This window comes from Convolutriloba macropyga, chromosome 8 (assembly GCF_964194025.1).
Source record: "Convolutriloba macropyga chromosome 8, txConMacr16.3, whole genome shotgun sequence".
In the NCBI taxonomy this organism is placed as follows: Eukaryota; Metazoa; Xenacoelomorpha; order Acoela; family Convolutidae; genus Convolutriloba; species Convolutriloba macropyga.
Genome location: NC_134475.1, coordinates 12,222,017 through 12,241,556, shown reverse-complemented (window position 1 = coordinate 12,241,556; position 19,540 = coordinate 12,222,017). Strand labels below are relative to the sequence as shown.

The following is a 19,540-nucleotide window of genomic DNA, read 5'->3' as shown; positions in this document are numbered from 1 at the left end:
GAAAAAAAACAAAATGCAGTTTTTGTTCCTGGACAGGCCTCATTTTAAGTTAAAAAATTGAAACTCGTGTTATGGGCTCCAATCTGTTGACAATTTGAGAGGAGATTTGTTGTCAAAACTTAATTTCTAACTCGTTATATTGCATTTTCATAAATCTCAAATCTTATATCGGAGAATTTCAGCCAACCGCATTGAATCAGTATTGAATTCTGATATTGTATTATTATTTGTCAAGGATTCGCGACTGAAGAGATGTGTGTTTTAGAAAATCACTATTATTGTGACTCACTTTAAAGGTTCAAAGACTCGCCACTATAAAAACATTAACCAGAAACATTAGAAAAACCTAGTATGCCCAATATTGACTTGTCATTTTTCACTTGAAGGAATGTGAACTTTTGTTTTAAGAAAAAGGCGCTGAGTTTTATAACTCAAAGTCAGTGCACCAAAATTAATGTTACCACCTGAATAAACTTGTGGAATCCCAAAATGAAAAACGATGAATCTCAATTTATTGTATGTTGTTTGCAAAAGAAAGTTTAGTTATGGGAAAAAAGTGATCTGTTGTAATTTTTTAAAGAAAGGGGATAAAAACATAGAAACCTTAAAACTTCATTTAACTTCATAAAGAATCAGACGATCGTTACTTATAGAGAAATTGAAACACATTAAAATTAAAGCAATCACATTAACATCCAATGTTTTTCGCCCAGGAAAGGTTCAATCTATCAAAAAACTTTTTTTGTAACTATGAGGAGAAACGTAAAAGTGGAGAGTATGCAAGGGCAATTAGTATTAATTTAATAAATCAGATAGTAGATCAAAAAAAATATTACAATCGTGCGTTGCTAGCGAGTACTGAAAAGTGTTTTTTCCTAGGCTTGCTCAATCATCAATAATTCGAATACGGATGGAAAAATGGCTTCATATTTTGAAAGTCATTAGAAATTTTAAAAGATCAGAATGACAAGGATCGAACTTCTTACAAAAATTTTCAAAGTTTACAATTTGAAAGTTTGTGAGATTAAAAATACCGAAATAAAGCACCTTTTAATTTTAAAGATGGTTATCTAAAAGATGGTTAAAGAAGGTATTTCGTTGAAAATCAACATGAAACAACTGCTCCGAAAAGGTACAACTGCACAAACAAATGCTTCTATCCTAAAAGCATACCCGGCAGATTACCGTAAAATAACCGAAGTTGATTCTCATGATCCCGAGTATAATTACCGAGAAAATTAAAAGGCTTTATGGGTTTATGGGTTTATTCCGTTACACCGCTGAATTCGTTTTCCGATTTTGACTTTTTTTTCATTTCAGGATGGTTTCCAGAGCAACTGCTCTTCATGTTTAGTTGGATAGTTTGTTCAAGTATGAAACTAGTTTTGAAAGCTCAAATAGAATTCAGGCAAAGTGCTGAAAAGCGGCAAAAGTAGAAAAAATCAAAACTTTTTTGCCTGACGAATTAAATAAAAAGCAATAAGCGAAAAATCATAGCCAACTTGTATAATTACATCAGTATGCTCATTATGTTTACGGCTAGAGTTTTTACAACGCTTATTATAAAGTATGAAGATACTGAATTTTGTTAAAACAAAATTGGCATGATTTCCCCCAAAAAAACGTGCAATTGAATATCAATTTCAGTGGTAAAGACAATTAGCTTTATCCTAAAAATTTATATTTTTCAAGTAGCACACGATACTAAACATTACTTTAAATAACAAACAGATTAGTTGAAACCTACATTTGATCAATTTTTTTTTCATAAAATTTGGTCCCCAAACTATTTTCAGCTAGACTGGACTGATCGTCACTTTCGATCTGTTTTAAAAGATGTTTGGATGAAATCAGGTTTTCCTTCAGTGGTCTTTGCTCGATCACGCATGCATTCCTTGTTAAGATATATCATGCTAATTCAGTGGGCAGTGTTTGAACATAGCCCACTTAGGTGAAGCTTAGTGCCGAGAAATTCAATTTTTTTTCAAAACTTGAGATGTGTTGAAAAAGTTTTGTTAATCTAACTTTTCATAACATTTTTGACATATCGGGATACGATCTTGGCAAAGTATGTAGTTTCTCGGAGCGTAGTCACAGAGCTTTTAAGCTCGTACATATTTCCCCGTTTTTACCAAGAATCTTGTCCAGATATTTTAGTGGGAGACTACAGTCCAAAATGAGATGCCTGGCCGAACCCATTTCTGATCAGTTGATCAGCTAACTTAGGGCTTATGGAGGTTACAGTGTGACAAAAACTACTCGATCTCAGAAAAAAAGTCCAGAAAAGTTTGATAAGCGTCGTAATTCTACGGTAATCTCTGAGGCGTCGCAGTTTGGCCATGATATGATGTGAGGCTGAATTAAAAACAACCGTAACAGATTTCGTAACTCGCATTGGCCATTGCTGCCAAAGTGACGGTAATTTAGATATCAAATTTTATACCCAACAGTTCCAGTAATCGGTCACCAGCCGCCTAAATGGCAAACAGAATTTATGGTCTGCGAAAATTGAAAAACGCCATGATTTGTGACTATCCCGGGTCGAGGTTTGGCACAATTTTCGTAAGAAATGCGGTGAAAAAAATTTTCACCGTGTACTTCTTGCATCTTTTTTGCGGTGAGTGCGATGAATTGCGATGAACTATTTCTTAAAAATAATTCACCGCTACCGAGAACGCAGTGAAAAAAATTATTCACTGCAATTCACCGAATTCACTGCAAAAAGATGTAAGAAATACGCGGTGAGAAGTAATTTCTTTTACCCCATTTCTTACGAAAATTCACCGTGTCTTCCATCAATTCCTGGCTTAAATTTTGTTACCTGAATCCGCACTTCAGCTGATTTTTTTTTGTCAAACCAGGCACTATCAGACAGCGTACTGCAGAGAATCTCCTTCGGCAGCATTTTTTTTTCAATTTTGAGCAACGTTTTCTCAATTTTTTTCATTATTCAAGAGTTAAAAACAAAACCGCAAACTTTGGTCAATTTCCAATTTGAGAGCTTGTACGCTACAACGGTACTGCTGTTTTTTCTTTTTTAAAAGTCGAAGGGCTCAATCAATCAATTATCAAATTGAATAGAATTCAAGTTTTGCAATATGAATAACTAAAATTCGTTCGTAAAAACTTCAAAATGAGAAATTAAAAAAGAGACAACGTACAGATAAAAGGCATAAATCAAATGAAATAGTGTAATGTCTACACTATATTCAACTCTAAATTATGTAAGATCTATGATAAATTCAATGCAAAACTATGTAAGATCTAAGCTTTGGAACACAAAATTAGGTAAGATCAACGCTAAATTATAGAAGATCTACGCTAAACTCAATGCAAAATTATGTTAGATCTACGCTGAATTCAATGCAAAAATATGTTAGATCTACACTAAACTCAACGCAAAGTTATGTAGCATTGGCGCTCAAGCGTAGATTTTACACAAGTTCTTTGCATACATCGCCAATCTTACATAATTTTGCGTTTTTTAGCGTTGACACCTAGGCCTGGGGTTGAATAGCGGTGAATCATTTTTTCACCGCATTCACCGCATTTATTATATTAATTTGCTATAGTAGTCTATGTGGTGAATTTTTGTAAGACCTGCGATGAATTTAGCGGTGAATTTTTGTAAGAAACGCGGTGAAAAGCGGTGAATTATTATTTTTTTGATCGCAATCACCGTATATTTTACGATAATTCACCGCATTCACCACATTTCTTTTACGAAAATTCACCCAAAAACCCTGACCCGGGATTGGACTTCTAATGATCAGGTGACGGAGCTGTTAATAGAAAACAAAAAGAGGACTACAAAAAACACTTCGTAAATTTTGACTTGGTATTTGTTTCGATTTGTCAAAAACTTTTTGTTCAGATTGCTCGCAAATCGTTTTCAATAATTATTACAGAAATGCAAATTGCGAAAACTTTTTTCTGGAATTTGGACTAAAAGTTAGGAGATAATTTGTCCTTGGGTTGACTCAGGCCCAATTTTTTCCTCATTTTGTTGGAACACAACTATTTTTGAAATTTTTGAAAACCAATTTTTGGAGGTAATTCTTTGCGCGTTTGACTTTTTGCCATTTTTGAAACTCAAGTTGATGATTTCTCAAGTGAAAGCTTTCACTTGAGTGAGCACTCAGATAGGGGTGCTGATTGAATCATTAGGCCAACTAATGTTTTTTATTCAGAATAATTACGTGCTCTCAAGGGTGCCTGTGTCCAGATAATTGTGAGTTCAAAGTTGCTTATCTCCGGAATTTCTCGCGTTCAAAATTATTTATGTCCAGACTTTCATTCGTTCGAAAGAGAGGCTTTGAAAACACGACAACCACCCCCCCCCCCCCCCTTGTGCGTTCATTTTGGTCTGAGACATCAGCTTGGGTCAATATGCATCAATTTTCTATATTTTTCTGTTCATGAAACCTAACCAAGAAAACTATTGGCTACATCAGACCAAAAAATGAAGTTGAGTACCTCGTCGACGGTTGAGCATTGCACTGTTTGCTCTTTTTCTTTAGACCAACTCCCACTCATGAAATCGAATTTTTGGACCAGAATGAGGGAATCCAAAAGAAAGCTCAACTGTCAATCCTGGCTGTGGATACACATCCTAACTTATTCATGGAAGTGCTACTGGACAACTGGAAGCTGCAAAAACCAGACATTGTAATCTCTGTCACTGGCACCCTGAACCACGTAAACCTGCGTCGCCAGGAATTCAATGCATTCCAGACAGGTCTGGTTAAAGTAGTTAGTACTACCAAATGCTGGGTTATTACTGGCGGAACCAATGATGGAGTTGACGAACTTGTGTCCAGAACCCTGAAAGAGGTGCAGTACCTAAAGTGGTTGGGTAAAACCAAGGTGAACTTTGACCTAATTGCAATTAATAACTGGAATTGCGTAGCTGAGAACCGAAATATGTCAACGTTTTGGAGCGGAGATTCCTTGCCAACGCCTACACAACATCGAGTTCTAAACCATTTGTTCAAACCGACTTTTAGTTCAAACATGACATCAGATAGTCGTCCTCAGTCGAAACGAGATCAAAGACGAGATACATCTATACGTACTATGACAATAAGGGACAAAGTTTACAAATACCTTGTCAAAAAGACTAGAACAACTAACCCGTCCAAACCAGGGGGCGTTTCGCCCAGTGGCTCTAACGCCAATTTAGACACTGATATTGTCTACGAAAGGTACGAAACACATTTGAACCCAATTTTCACCCACTTTCTTGCAATTGAGTGTGCAGTACGTGAAAAACACGGAGAGTTGCCGGCTCGAATCGCAATTGAGAATTTCTGCTCCAAAGGCGAGAAATCAGTGTCTAGGTTTCAGACTGGGAATAATGCGCCTTTAACTACACTTAATACTCCCACTGTTTTGCTGGTAGTGGGTGGGGATGCGAAGACGTTGGAGCACATGGCAAACTCAGTTGATAACGGGATCCCAGTTGTCCTGTGTCAGGGATCCGGTGGAATTGTTGACTACTTGATTGTTCTGCTCAGCAAAATTCCAGCGTCCGCTGATTTCAACGTGTGGTGAGTGCGAGTTAATTCCTGGAAATGAAGAAAAACAATATTGTCGTTTTTGAACGTAGTTTGTCGTTTCTACGTCTCAAACCGAACATAGTGACGATTCAAACAAATGGGTAAATTTCGTACGTCATTTTTGTTCAGTCTTCTGGACTAGGGTCGCTAAGTTTTGTTGAATAATGGTTTGTGGATTTCACTAACCTTAAGATGAGAAAACTACTTTTGATGCATTTCTTGAGAGGAACAAAATTGAGAGGAACGACCATCTGGACAGTGTCCGTGACAGGAAATTTAATTAACTCTGCAAAGGTCTATACAGGTGAATTCTGAAACATCGGATTTCCCCGTGCATTAAGATACGAAAGGTCGTTTTTGTAGAAAATACAGTTTTCCGTTCAAAATGACTTCAAAAATCAGTGAAACCCACAAAATTGAACATTTTCACGTGAACTAGACTAGAACAACTAGTGAAAATTACAAAATAGTTCAAAATTGCCCATGACAATTTAGGTATACCTCTGCTTAGTCATAAAAAGCAGTTCAATACTTTTACCTATCTTGTCATTGTTGATTGTATTTTTAGGCCCCAGTACATGTTGTGGGTGAGACAAGTGCTGGGCCATTTATGCAAGGAGAAGAAATCGGAAAATGATCTGTTCAACTCTAATCAGATTGATTCAGTCTCTCTTGAGCCACTACTCTTCAAGTGTCTACAGCGAAGAAAACTTTTCAGGGTAAAAGCGACATCTTAATTTTTTTAAAATTGGAATGATTTTGCGAATTGTAGTTGGCTTAAGATAGCATTCACGGATTAAGTTGGATTTATCGAATGAATCATGAAACAATTCAAATCAGTGAAAGCTAACTTTCGAAGATACAGCTGAAATTTGATATTTTTGATTTTAAACAATCTAATAAATCAAGAGAATGTTACTTCTTTAATCAAATCATATGAAATAATTTTGTTCCGACCCCACTTGTGGGGGGAGGAACTATATACTCAAATGGTTTTTTTTGTTCAGTCAATTTTGGCCGTTCGATATATTCATCGTACAGAAATGTGAGTGGTATCATTAAAGAGCTCGTACCGCGTAGAGTTCGGAATTAAAAAGATTTTCTTGAATTTTGTGTTTTTTGAGGAGTTATCATGATTTTGTTCACTTTTTTGTTCAAATTAAGAACTTTTCTATAAAAAATATCAATTCAAAATTACATTTTCTGCTACAAATTCTTGTGATTCTAACAGAAAAAAGGCATAAAAGGGGTAGTTTTCGTCTCATAGGGATGTTTACTATCGAAAGAATTCGATTTTTTTGAGAGCTGATTTTCTAAAAACAATTTCATGTTTTCTTATTGTTTTTTTTTCGATTCACTAGGAGACTAGTCACTTTTAAAATCCAGGTGGTGTTCATGACAAACCGCATTTACAGTCAAATAATGCCCAATGAACAAATGATTCGTTTTTAAGGAATCGACCTTTTCTTTACGGCTCCGATTCTGAGTTTCAGTAATTTTTTTTTGATATTCATTTTGAGATTTTATTAAGATTTTGGAACCCTATGACATAAATTAGTTGACTAACATTGAAATAGACTTCCTATAGAGCATTAAGTGAACCTATCTAGTAATTTGAGGGGAGAGCTAATGGCTGTTAAGACTTAAAAAAATTATTCGAAAGAAAATTTTTTAAAGAAATTTTGATTTACTTTTTGAATGTTTACTAAATTTTCGGGGTCCTATGGCGTAGGCTCGTTGACTGACAGAAAATAGGTTTCTTAGAGAACAGCAGGCGAAATACGTATTAACTTGAGTGGACAGCTAAAGTCTGTTAAGGTTTTAAAAATAAATTTTCGAAGGATGGATTTTTAATGAAATTTTGATTTACTATTGGAAATTTTACTAAATTTCCGGAGCCCTATGGCATAAACCCGGTGACTTAAAGTTCAAAAAACTACGAGCTGAATATTAAGTGAACCTGTTTTGTGCTATGAGTGGACAGCTAATGGCTGTTAAGAATTAAAAAAAAATTTGAAAAAGCTTTTTGAACAAAAATCGATTAATTTATATTTGTGAACGGTAGGTCACTCTCAGTAAAGACAAAGGCCCTTTCGTTTTACTACAACCACAGTTTTGTGGTTAAATATTTTATCGTCTAACTTTGGGCTCCAAAACTTCCACAAGTTTTCAAATTTTTTAAAAAAACTTTTGGCTAATTTTTTCGTAAATTTGTTTCCTTTTAAGATCTTATCACATAATCCCAATATTGATAGTTAACATTGGCTAAGAGAAGCCGTTCATTGCAATATAAAGAAAGTTTTCAGAGAAAGCTCAGAGTTTAAATGGCTTCGACAATTTCTTCTCGCAATTTTCTACTGAATTTTTTGTTTTTGCCTGTTTTTGTTGTTGTATTCATAGTCATCGGACTTTTTGCAATGTCGTATTGATGAATTAAAGTTGTCATTGCTGTCGTTGTCGTCCCATTGAGTATTGAGGCATAATTTAGCATATTTTTTGTTTTCCGTTGAAAGCAACTGAATTTAATGGCTGTTGAGACTTCAAAAAAAACTTTTTGAAAAAATTTTTTGAACATTAAACGATATTTAGCATATTTTCTTGCACTCTAAGTCAGTCTCAAAATTGACAGGACTCTTTTCTTTTTTATTGCAATCAAAATCATCTAATATTTTTGTATTCTTTTGAAATCTTACCATATTTTCTTAAAATTTTGTTCCATTTGGAATAGAGAAGACTTGCTATAGATCATAGACCAAGTTTGCAGTGAAAACGGTATGGTTTTGATGGCTTCAAAACCGTCTTCTCACATTTTAGTTTTTGCCTGCGTTTGTCGTCGTTTTCATAGTCTTACAACAAATTGTGATGAATTGTTTTTGATTTAAGAATGACACAAATTATTGGCTTCTCATGGAAGCTTAACTTATTCTAATTTATTGTTTATTATTTTCCGTTGAAAGCTATTGAATTTAATGGCTTTGATACTACGGATTTTTTTAAAATTTTTGTGGTTTTAAAATATTTGTTCTTATTTGTTGGTTTTTTGAAGTCATATTGTTACATGAAACAATTCTATTTTTGTTGAAAAATTATTTGAACATATAAAAGTTTTTAAAGAATAGTTCATTTTTTGATGGCTTCGACACTTCTCACTCATTTTTTTCAATTTGCTGTTTTTGCCTGTTTTATGATTTTTAGGTAGTCGTAAAGAGCTTAGAGGTCTCATAAGCCTCTGCTTGAGTGTTGAATGAATGATTTTATTCGATGTAGTAGAGTTACTGCAGATAGCCTTAAATTTTATGATATTATTTGTTTACAAACTTTTTTTAACTCATTTTTTGCTTTTAGATTTATCAAATTGTATTTATTTCTCGTCATCGAGAGGCCGCATCCACTTCCCCGTAGTTCGAATATTAAAATTGCTCTTTAAATTACGTCATAACTGATGTTTTTTTGTTGTACAATATTCCTTTTCATTAAAGTTTTAGTGGTGAATATCTGTCTTCCTTTTTCTCTTCTTTAAGCACATTCGCGTAATAACAGATCCCAATGATTTTAAAATGAGGTCCAAGTGAACATGCTTAATCTTTCAGTACAGTTTTAACTCAAATATTTTTAATTAACAATTGAAAAAAAAAACATAATTTTCAGATAACAGCGAAAGGTTTTAATGGCTTCAATAATTTGTTTTCGCGATTTGTTTGAAATTTTTCAGTTTCTCTTCATCTTTAGTCCGTTTCTGTGGCTTATTTTAACCAAAGGCAGATTCTATTGGCTTTATAATGACTTTTTAGTAAATTTATTAATATTTTTGTTGAAACCTAATGGTTTCTAGGACGTTTGTAAATATTTGGTTAAAAAAATTTTGTTGATTTTTGAATTTCGCCTGATTATTGCTTTTTTGTTAGCTTGTTACTTAGTCTCATTAATATAAAGGCTCATATGCTTTGTAGTTACGATAAAATAAACTTGTGTAGTTAAGTTTTCATCTGATTGTATTTTGACATTGTTACTAGGTGCTTTTATATTTAGATGTTCTGGTTTTACCGTAAAATATGTGTTTTTCTTTCATTTTGCTTATATTGGTGTTTATTTTTTTCTACTGTAGTCTTATTAAGGGTGGTAGATCTCGTGAGTGCTGTAATGAGGAATGACATTATTTAATTAATTTAGTAATTTGTGTAACTTTTTTTAAACTATGAGATCTATTTTTGATTATATCTTCATTTGTTTGACGGTTATGTCTGAAATGTACATGAGCGCGGGTAGGAACATCATGTGCGAATGCACATTAACGAGCCTCCTTGTTAGCATCAAAAGTTTTAATTTTTTACAATATAACTTTGATCGTTAAAGTTAACTGATAATTCTGAAATTTGCCAAAACTATTGTGGAACCTCCGTGTGCCAGCTAAAAATGGTCTAAGATCAGAGGGCGCTTGGTCTAGAAGCTCTATCTGGGAACCGTCTTTTTGCAAGACTTTTTTTTGAGATACTTGCAGAGATCTTGGCTGTATAGCTTACAATTGATCTCTGGTTTGTTAATAGATCTACAAGTTGACGAACCCAGTTGTGAATCTGCAGACTTGTATCTTTTCTGCTCTGTTGGAGGGTCACACAGCCAAGAGTCATGACCCTGTTAGACTGGCACTACAGTGGAACTACTGCGGAGAGTTAATCGAGGTAATCAAAAGATGTTTCAAGTCAGGAATTTTAGGGGAAAAATCAAAGCCCTAACTAGACAGAGTACAATTGATACCAAGAGAACCCTAGTGATGAGCGGAGAAGAACTCAATTTTTGTTGGGATCTGGTTAGAAATTTGCAAGAAATATGCATTACCTCGCAAAATTTCTTTTCAAGGTTTTAAATTTATCGATCACTTGGGAAACAATAAAGACTAGACTAGTAATGTTCATTGCGATAATAACTCGTACTTTCTCTTAGTCTTAATCTATGATACTTTCGTCACATAACAGTCCGTTGTTATGTCGTTCCTCGATTTGCAAAAGATACGTTTTAAAATCTTAATGCATAATCGAGAGTGTTTCAAAACGGACTTGACTTACGCCAATATTAGTGGTCTTTTACTTCCATTTAAGAAAGTACGTTGGGAGTATATTTCGAATTTTCGAAGTCGGAATCGTCCCTCACATAATTTTTTCTTTTAGTTTCAATTTCTTGCTCACTTTTTGAACCTAATTTCTTACCTTTTTACCCTCAGTGATGTGAGTTAACTATAATCAGCAGCAGAAGTGATTATTTTTCTAAGTATTTCTCAATTTCACAACGCACTTTTTTTGAGTGTCCTTGTATTTTTTTCCAGTCCATCCTTGTGAGAGAATCAGACATCAATTTACGAAAAGATATCAATGAACACATGATGGAATCGATAGAACACGAAGACAAGATCCAGTTCACACGACTCTTCCTCCAGTGCGGATTTACAATGGAAAAGTTTCTCTCTCCAAAACGACTTGCCCAACTATACGAAAGGTAAAGTTAACAAGATAAAAGTATGCTCAAAATTTTTTTAGAAAAATTGTTTTAAATTTTTCAAGCAGAGATTTTGAATTATGCTCATTGGTGGAATTTAAACTTTCTTAAAAATGATCGAAAGGCTTTAGTGCCAATAAAAGACGTTGTCGAATTATGCTGAATTTATCAGCTATATGTCAGACATAATATCCATCAACAGCAAAATTTATTTAAAATTACTAATTGTATTTAAAGTTGTATAAGAGGAAAGTATATCTTGTTAATTAAACTTTTTATATTTAATAGGTCCTACAGGATGTCCCCTGTGATGAGTCATTTCATCCATCATGGCCACGTGACATGTGAAAAACTTCAGCTGAGTGACATTTATGACCTATGCTACATGTGCACAACCTCAAAACCAGTTCACGTTCTCAAACTCAACAATTCATTTTTAGATCCCTATAGAGAACTCTTCATCTGGGCACTGATAAGCGGACGTTTGAAGGCCTCCGAGTTCTTCTGGATGCATGCTTCGAACCAGTTGATTCTGGCTCTTATTGGGTCTGAATTATGCAAGAGTATTGCAAAGTCGTTAACCGGCGACTTGGTCGAGCAGGAACCAGTTTTCTTGGAAGCATGCGAACAATATACGCAAAAAGCTTACGAGATTTTAGACTCGGCGTGGGAACTGAACCAAGACAAGGCAATGTCACTACTGGACAGAAAGTTGCCGCATTATGGTGACATCAACGTTATAGACGTAGCATGGTTCATAGAAGCTAAAATTGTCATTTCTCATCCCTGTTTTCAAAGATTGGTGCAAAAACAGTGGACTAAAGAGCTGAACTGTTACGATTCCAAAGTATTGACGACGTTGTTGAATCCGTTTTCGGTGTTGTATTTGCAGTCCACGAAAGAGAGCAGCGTGTCTAAGGTATCGGGGCATACAGTTGCAATACCCTGGAGCGAGTTAAAACAGACCCGACAGGCAGCGCCTCCTGCGCTCTGTAGTCTGATAGCTAATGACTCTTTTGACGAACTTCATGATCAAGGTAATTTAATTGAGGTAGCGCAAATGTTTATTTTGTTTTATGTTAATCACTGTTACTGATAGGAGCTTGGAATCTATCTCCCTCCTCCCCCAGTGTTTTTACCACCCCCCCCCCCCCCCCCCCTCCAGATACAATATATGTGTTGTGATAGAGTAGATCCGGATCTTGAAGGATACCTTCGGGGTTTATTGCTTGTGAAATAAATTTTCGGCGATTTTCCAGTTTCCTTCTTAGTAGATTTTTTCAGCTTTGGCTAGCGTAATTGTCGCTTAATTGGCAAGCTTAAAAGGAAACTGCCCAAAAATGTGACTTTAATTTGGTTCCTCCTTTTCTTCAGTGGATGACGCCCTGTACCTCGACCGGAAACTCCAGTCCGAAAAATGTTCGTCCATGGAATTCAACTACAGATTTGGAGACCCAATCAGCAAAGACACCTTGAGGAATGCCTGGTTGCTATGGAAACGGAAAGCCAGACTGTTCTACTTCTCCCCTGCTTGCAAATTTATGATCAGACTTATTTTCCATTTAATTTTTGTCCTGTTACTCTCAAAGTTCTACCTGTTTGAGCTGCATTACATGCGTCATGGCTGGCTTGAATACTACATAGCTTTGTATTATTTTTCAACACTTTTTGAGATCTTTAATGGCTTCTGGTTCAAGACTAACATGGAGCTGTTTTCGCTCAAGTGGCGTGTCTGGAAGCGGACTGAGTGGAATTTTCTGGATGTGACTGCCTCTTTTATTGGATTGAGTGCATTTTTTGCAGTACCGGTTCAAAAGTATATTGTGAAGGTAAGCTGAGAAGATTTCACATGAGTTTTAAAATGTAATCAAACGATGGCACGAGGCCCATGAAATTTTCCGAAAATTATGTATTAATTGCTGTGAACTTCTGGTTCTTCAATGAACCGATTAATGATAGTTACTCACAACTGCTAATAGTATAAAAGGAACTGTTAAATATTGAACGAGTTCGAACTCAAAAGCTGCCAGTGCTATTAAGAATGCGTTATATTTATTCTCGAATTGAGTATATAGTAACATGGATGAGGCCCTCGACCCAAAACAGGTATGGGCCTGATGGGATGGGGTCATTGACGCGGGGTCCAAACCGAACAGACTTTGGTCACCCTGCGGGGCCAGACCGAATATACCGGGGAAGCCTGAACCCATGATAGAGCGAAAAGACCCAAAGCATTCCATGGACCAGATCCACTTAAACAAGTAAATGCACAGTTGGTATAATTAATGAGTTTCAGCTTTTGCGCCCAAAACTAAGTTTGAACTATTTTGACTACTTCTTAGTAAAAAAAGAATCAGTGTTGAGAACATTACTGTTTCTTGGAAATCTAGTTACTGTTCGTTTTACTGTCTATACTAACCTGCTAATTGATACCCAGATCATATAACATAGCAAAACAGCGCTCAATCATAGTATTTCCAAGTCTGTGTATTTACTATGAACACATTCTGATATTGTCTTTTTTTTTGCCTTGAATAGCACAAATTCAGAAAAAAACAATAAAATCTAAAGCTCAAATACCCCCTTAGTTTTTTTAGTCTTTTTTGACACTGATCAGCATTCATATCACAATAGCATAAATCGTCACAGAAACAAACCTGTACTAAACTACACATAAAATCTAATTACTGTGTTCATTTTACTAAACGACCAATAAAGAAAGAAACAAAAAGCATAATAGTTTTATGAGTGGTCGTTAAAAACTTTTATGTATCAAAAATGATTATCTTTTACAGGTTCAGTATTTGGAGCGATTTCAGGTTGAAGTTTTGGAACGTTTGATCAAGTTTTATATGGCCGTATATTAGTAGTAGTAATACTCGTAACAGAAATAGAAAATAAGTAGCAGAAGCAGTAAGAAAAGCAATAAAGCAGTTATGGAAGCTATAAGTTGATTCTAACATATTCGGGATGAGTTTTTCGAAGACAATTGAATAAAAACTCGACTTTCAATCTTCGGTAAAGAATGTTTTACGTTGCATGGTAGAGGGCATAAAATCACTTAATACGTTATGAAATTGCGTTCCAGAAAATTACAGAAGAACAGTGCTAAATTCTCTTGTTATTAGTAACCGGCATTACTTTTTTGTTCAATACCTCAGAATCTAATAACATCTATTGGAAAACAATTAAATTAGGTTGTCAAAGATCGCTACAATCGTAGAAAATATGATATATATCAAGATTGTAATCTCATCATTAACATAATACCTGTTCGGTTGTTAATACAGTATATGGTTGCACTATACGCTCGATAAAAATTTCAATCATAGCAAATAAGCATATAACAACAATTCTGGCATCACACTTCTAACCGCAAACTTTCTTCAAAATCAGACGACAAAAATAGTTAATGAAGTTGTTGCTAGATCTAAATACGTTGACAACGTTGTGACCAATACTGGTGTAAGATATCATAATGAAATTTCAGCTGTGATTCAACCGCTGATAATTCAGTGAAAATTCAAGCAGGGACCATACCAAATTCAACTCGGCCAAATAGTGTTTCGTGAATTTTAATTTAGTGTATGCTGTGTGCCGTACTTTTCCTTGTGTTCAACTATTGTTGACCCTAATCCAAAAATGAATTTTATATTTATTATTTGTTTATTACATACACAATCTGCGTGATGTATTTTGTAGATCAATTCACGAGTTTTTATCCTTTACAACTCTCCCTCTCCAACTACCGCGTTTCAGGAAACTTTTCTTTCCTGAGCGGAACAACTGGTAAATATTGTACAGACTAAACTCAACCAATTTAATAAAGTCTGGACTTTTTGAGAGTTTCGAAAACGATAATTGCATTTACATAAAAAACTGAGAGGTGGGGGGGGGGGGGGGAGGGTGTGTAAACATAACTGCCCGTTTTATTTGAAATGGTAAGTTATCAACCACCCCATTCAATCTAACAACTAAACGCTTTTATCTTTTATTTTAGTACACCCGAATTGAAGTTAATTATTTAACGGTACCCACGTTTATTGAGAATCCTCCGTTTAATTTAACAATTTAGCACTCCTCCTTCTCGATTTATTGAACAATATAAGAAATGCCTCATTTATTTTAACACCCATCTTTCCAGTTTATTGGCATAATTTATTGGCATCGATATATTTTTACATTTTTTTGGAGATTGGAAAAAATGGGAGTGATGCTGGATTTCACATAACATATCTGAAAATAGAGAAAATAGTTCGCGACAGCTTGAAACGAAAAACAAAATGTTTTTCTAACGTTTTGTACAGGTTTTGCACAGGTTTTGCCTGTTAATTACCAATATTTGTCTGATACAATTTTCGATTTTGCAAATTTTCCGCATTTTCATATATAGTGTTTGTGCATCGGTTGAAAAAGCTACATTTTAATCAAAAAATTTGAAGTTTATTATAATTTTTGTACGAGCAGAGAAAGGAATGAAAATATGTTGAAAAAAACTGCATCCATTTAGCTGACACTCAATAATCTTACGTTTTTGAAAGGGTATTTTTTGCATTGGGCTGCAACCGACGGGCCACAACAATGCCTCAATGAACCATGAGACTTGCTATGAATTTATCTCAGCCGAATGTGGCATTAGCACTCACACAATATGTGCTATATTTCTTTCTGGCTTTGTGTGATTTCTAATCATATTTAAAATGGCGCGCCTAATATTAAAACTAGGAGCGAACAGAAGCAGCAATATATATATATATATATATATATATATATATATATATATATATGCATTATTATATATATATATATATATATATATATATATATATATTCTCCCATAATCTGGTGTACAACAAATGGCAAATTAAATTAGTTGTCTTTGCTTGATTATCTATGACGAGAAAAAATGGAGAAATCTCGTTATATGAATTTCATTTTAAAGTGACCAGTGGAAGAAATGGAATTATTGAGCTTTATTTCTCCTTTTTCTCAATCTGCCAGTTGCCTATTCGGCTAGATCAGCGTACTCCCAAAATATCATATGTTTTAGCAGATTGCGGAAATTGATAACTGTTAAAAATTGAACGAGTTCATACTCAAAAGCTGCCAGTGCTAATAAGAATGCGGAATACAAATTCTTTAATTGAGTAACTAGTAACAAGGATGAGGCCCTCGACCTAAAACAGATATAGGCCTGATGGGGTGGGGTCATTGATATGGGGTCAAAACCGAACAGACTTTGGTCAACTTGGGCCAGACTGAACATACCGAAGCCTGACGCAGAGATAGAGCGAAAAGACCCAAAGCATTCCATGGACCCGATCCAATTTAACAAGTAAATGCACCTTTAACAGTTGGTATCTTTAATAGCCGCGTCAGCAATTCCAGGCGGCTATCATTGCGCACCTATTATAAATCAAAGAACTTGAATTGTATTGGCGCGCTGTGTTTTTTTTAAGATCTGTTCACACATTTTTCAATGACTGATCTTTCAAAACGGGATAAACAGGTAAAGCCCAGTAGGCATTAATATTCATTAGAGGCCCAAAGTGGGTTTTAGGATTCCTTCAAGTGCTTAGAGCGATGCAGTTGCTGGGATGGCCTTAATTTAAGGTTAATGGGTCACTTCTAGGTGTTTTCGGGCTCAAAAAGTTGCAATTTTTCATGTTGTTTTTGAGATTTTTTTGAGTTTTTTGTTTGATTAGTCTTAGGTTGAAGTTTTGTTAGTCTTCAAGTCAGTGAAGGCCTTCTGCGAGACAAAATTACTTGTTATTACCACTTTATTAGCTCTATGTTCTGGTAATACAAACACAAACACGCAGAATGATACTAATTTTTGCAATTTTTTGAAGTTTTTTTGAAAATTTTTGTCATTTTTTGAGTTTTTTCCAGTTTCAGGGGCCAGGGAATCTTCTTTAGGGTTCGATAATAGGCTACTGCATAGTTTCTAGTAACAATAGATTGGTTTTCAACATTTTAATAATTCGAAATTTTGCATTTTTTGGATAAAATCTGCAATTTTTTTAAGGTTTTCCCACAAATTTGGCAATTTTTGATTATTGTCCATTCTCAAGTGCCAGAAATGCTATTCCATGTCCTGATAAAAAACTTACTGCATGGTTGCTAGTTTCAATGGATTTCTTTTCAACAATTTAACTTTTCGAATTTCAAAAATGTTTTCCTAAAATTTGCAATTTTCAAATTTTTTTCAATACATTTGTCTTTTATTCAAATGTTCTTGCCTCAGTAGCCAGGTAACCTCCTCCAGGTATGATAGTTCGTTATTAAATATTTGCTTTTGGGCAATTGAATTGTTTTCAACATTTTAATAGAGCGAAGTTCTTTTTATTGAAACTTGAAGTTTGTTCTAATAATACTTGCCTATCGACCTTTGAGCAAATTAATTTTTTAAGGCTTCCAATTGGGTTACTGGATAGCCTCTAGAGACTCAGAAATGATTCTGAAGATATTATTATAGCAATTTTTGGGCAACACTTCTTTAAAGTTTGCAATTGATTTCTTTTTTTTTTAAAAAATTGTTCGGTAATTTTCCCACTTAATCGATCTTCAAGGGCTATTGAATTTCTTTACGTCTTGCAGATATAATACTGGACCGATTTCAGAAACAAAAAAAGTTTTGAAAATTTTTTGAAATAGGTATATTTGATGGGATCAAATTTTGCCTTAGGGGTAAAAGCTTTAAGAGTTTTAGCAATGAGTATTTTTTTGTTTAGTTTGTTTGATTCTTTGTTTCTCAATTTTGTGAGAGGATTTTGTTTGTGTTTCGCGCTGGCCTTATTCAATTGATCTGGTGGTCAGGTAGAATACTTCTAAGGTTTTCATTTACTTCTTTGAATTGTATTTCAGGACTTGTCCTGCTATGTTTTTTAATTGTCTAACAGATTTTTGTTTCCGCTTACCTTGACTTCTTGGAAATAACTTTTTCAATGACTTCAGTGACTTCAGTGACAGCTTTGTAGTTAAAATTAGTGTTCGTGACGTCTTTTTTTGTTTTTAGGCCAATTGCGTGACTTACCTCACTCAAAAAATGACTTCTGAACTCACTTGTGGAACTTTAAATTTTATGAACATTTACTAATTAAAGGTCAATAGTGTGCATCTAAGTAGTGCCAAACTTATATGTCCTAATTCCTGAGTAATTGAGTCCTGAGTTTTAATATCGAGTATTAGTTGTGAAAAAACTCCATTAAGGTTATTAGGGTTTTTGCTTTGTATCTCATAAAAATGACAGTCCTAATCTAACCGAAAAAGTCTGGTGGTCTGTTAAAAAGCTGGTGGTTGATCTATCAATTTTATTTTTTTAGTTCTTTCGATTCATTGTAGGCCGCAAGCGTCTTTTGCGGCTATTTTCCGGCAATCTGCCGGCTATGTTTAATGAGTTTTAGCTTTTGCGCCCAAAACTAAGATTGAACTATTCTGATTTTTTCTTAGTAAAAAAAACAAAAAGTGTTGAGAACAATACTGTTTCTTAGAACTCTAGTTACTGTGTTCGTTTAACTGTCTATACTGAGCTGCTAGTTGATACACAGATCATATAACATAGCAAACAGCGCTCAATCATAGTATTTCCAAGTCTGTGTATTTACTATGAGCATATTTTTTTGTCTTTTTTGCCCTGAATAGCATAAATTCAGAAAAAAAGCAATAAGATAGGTTTAAAGCAATACACCATCGCATTTTGAAACTTAGCTTTAACTGTTCAGAATTATGTTTCAGTCTTTTTTCGCCACTGAGTAGCATTCATATAACAGTAGCATAAATCGTAACAAAAGATCTCTACAAAAGTACACATAAAATCCAATTACTGCGTTCGTTTAACTTAGCGACCAATAAAAATAGAGTCAAGAAGCATAAAAGTTATAGAGTGGTAGTTAAATTATTATGCATCAAAAACGATTAAATTTTACAGTTTCAGTGTTTGGAGCGATCTCAGGTTGAAAATTATTTGGAGATCCACATCAACTAGCTGTCATTCCCTCTGAAATGCACACTGGCATGGCACCTCTCTTTGAAACGCTCCTTACATATTCCTTGTATATTTGGTTGTGATTGATAAAAACCACCCCTATGGACATTATCAGAACTACTACTAATACTTACATTGTCATCCCCGATACGATAGCAAGCAGGAATTCGAATAAGGGTTTTGGAAGAAAACCGTGAAATTGGCTGCATGACTTCCTAAATCAGCTGTCTTTAGGGAGGGGCTGGACGCGTGTAGAGCCTTTTACCGCCATAATTGTTAAATCCTCCGAAAATGTTTTTGGTTTTTGCCATCTTCTATCAACTACAACTCTCTTCTATCCTTTACAACTCTCCCACTCGAACTACCGCGTTTCAGGAAACCTTTCTTTCCTGAGCGGAGCACCTGGTAAACATGTACAGACTAAACTCAACCAATTTAATGTGTATTTCAATTACATAAAAAACTGAGAGGGGGAGGGGGGTAAACATAACTGCCCGTTTTTATT

General features: G+C 34.7%; 1 protein-coding gene across 1 annotated transcript in view; it reads left to right on the top strand.

Moving 5' to 3' along the window:
- LOC142344469 (transient receptor potential cation channel trpm-like) overlaps positions 1–19,540 on the top strand; it is a 33,912-nt gene that overhangs the window by 3,369 nt on the left and 11,003 nt on the right. Inside the window, exons 2-7 of the mRNA XM_075396127.1 lie at positions 4,521–5,549; positions 6,127–6,277; positions 10,103–10,237; positions 10,879–11,048; positions 11,337–12,085; positions 12,423–12,877. Coding sequence (XP_075252242.1) covers positions 4,521–5,549; positions 6,127–6,277; positions 10,103–10,237; positions 10,879–11,048; positions 11,337–12,085; positions 12,423–12,877 — 2,689 coding nt within the window. The remainder of the gene's footprint in view (positions 1–4,520; positions 5,550–6,126; positions 6,278–10,102; positions 10,238–10,878; positions 11,049–11,336; positions 12,086–12,422; positions 12,878–19,540) is intronic.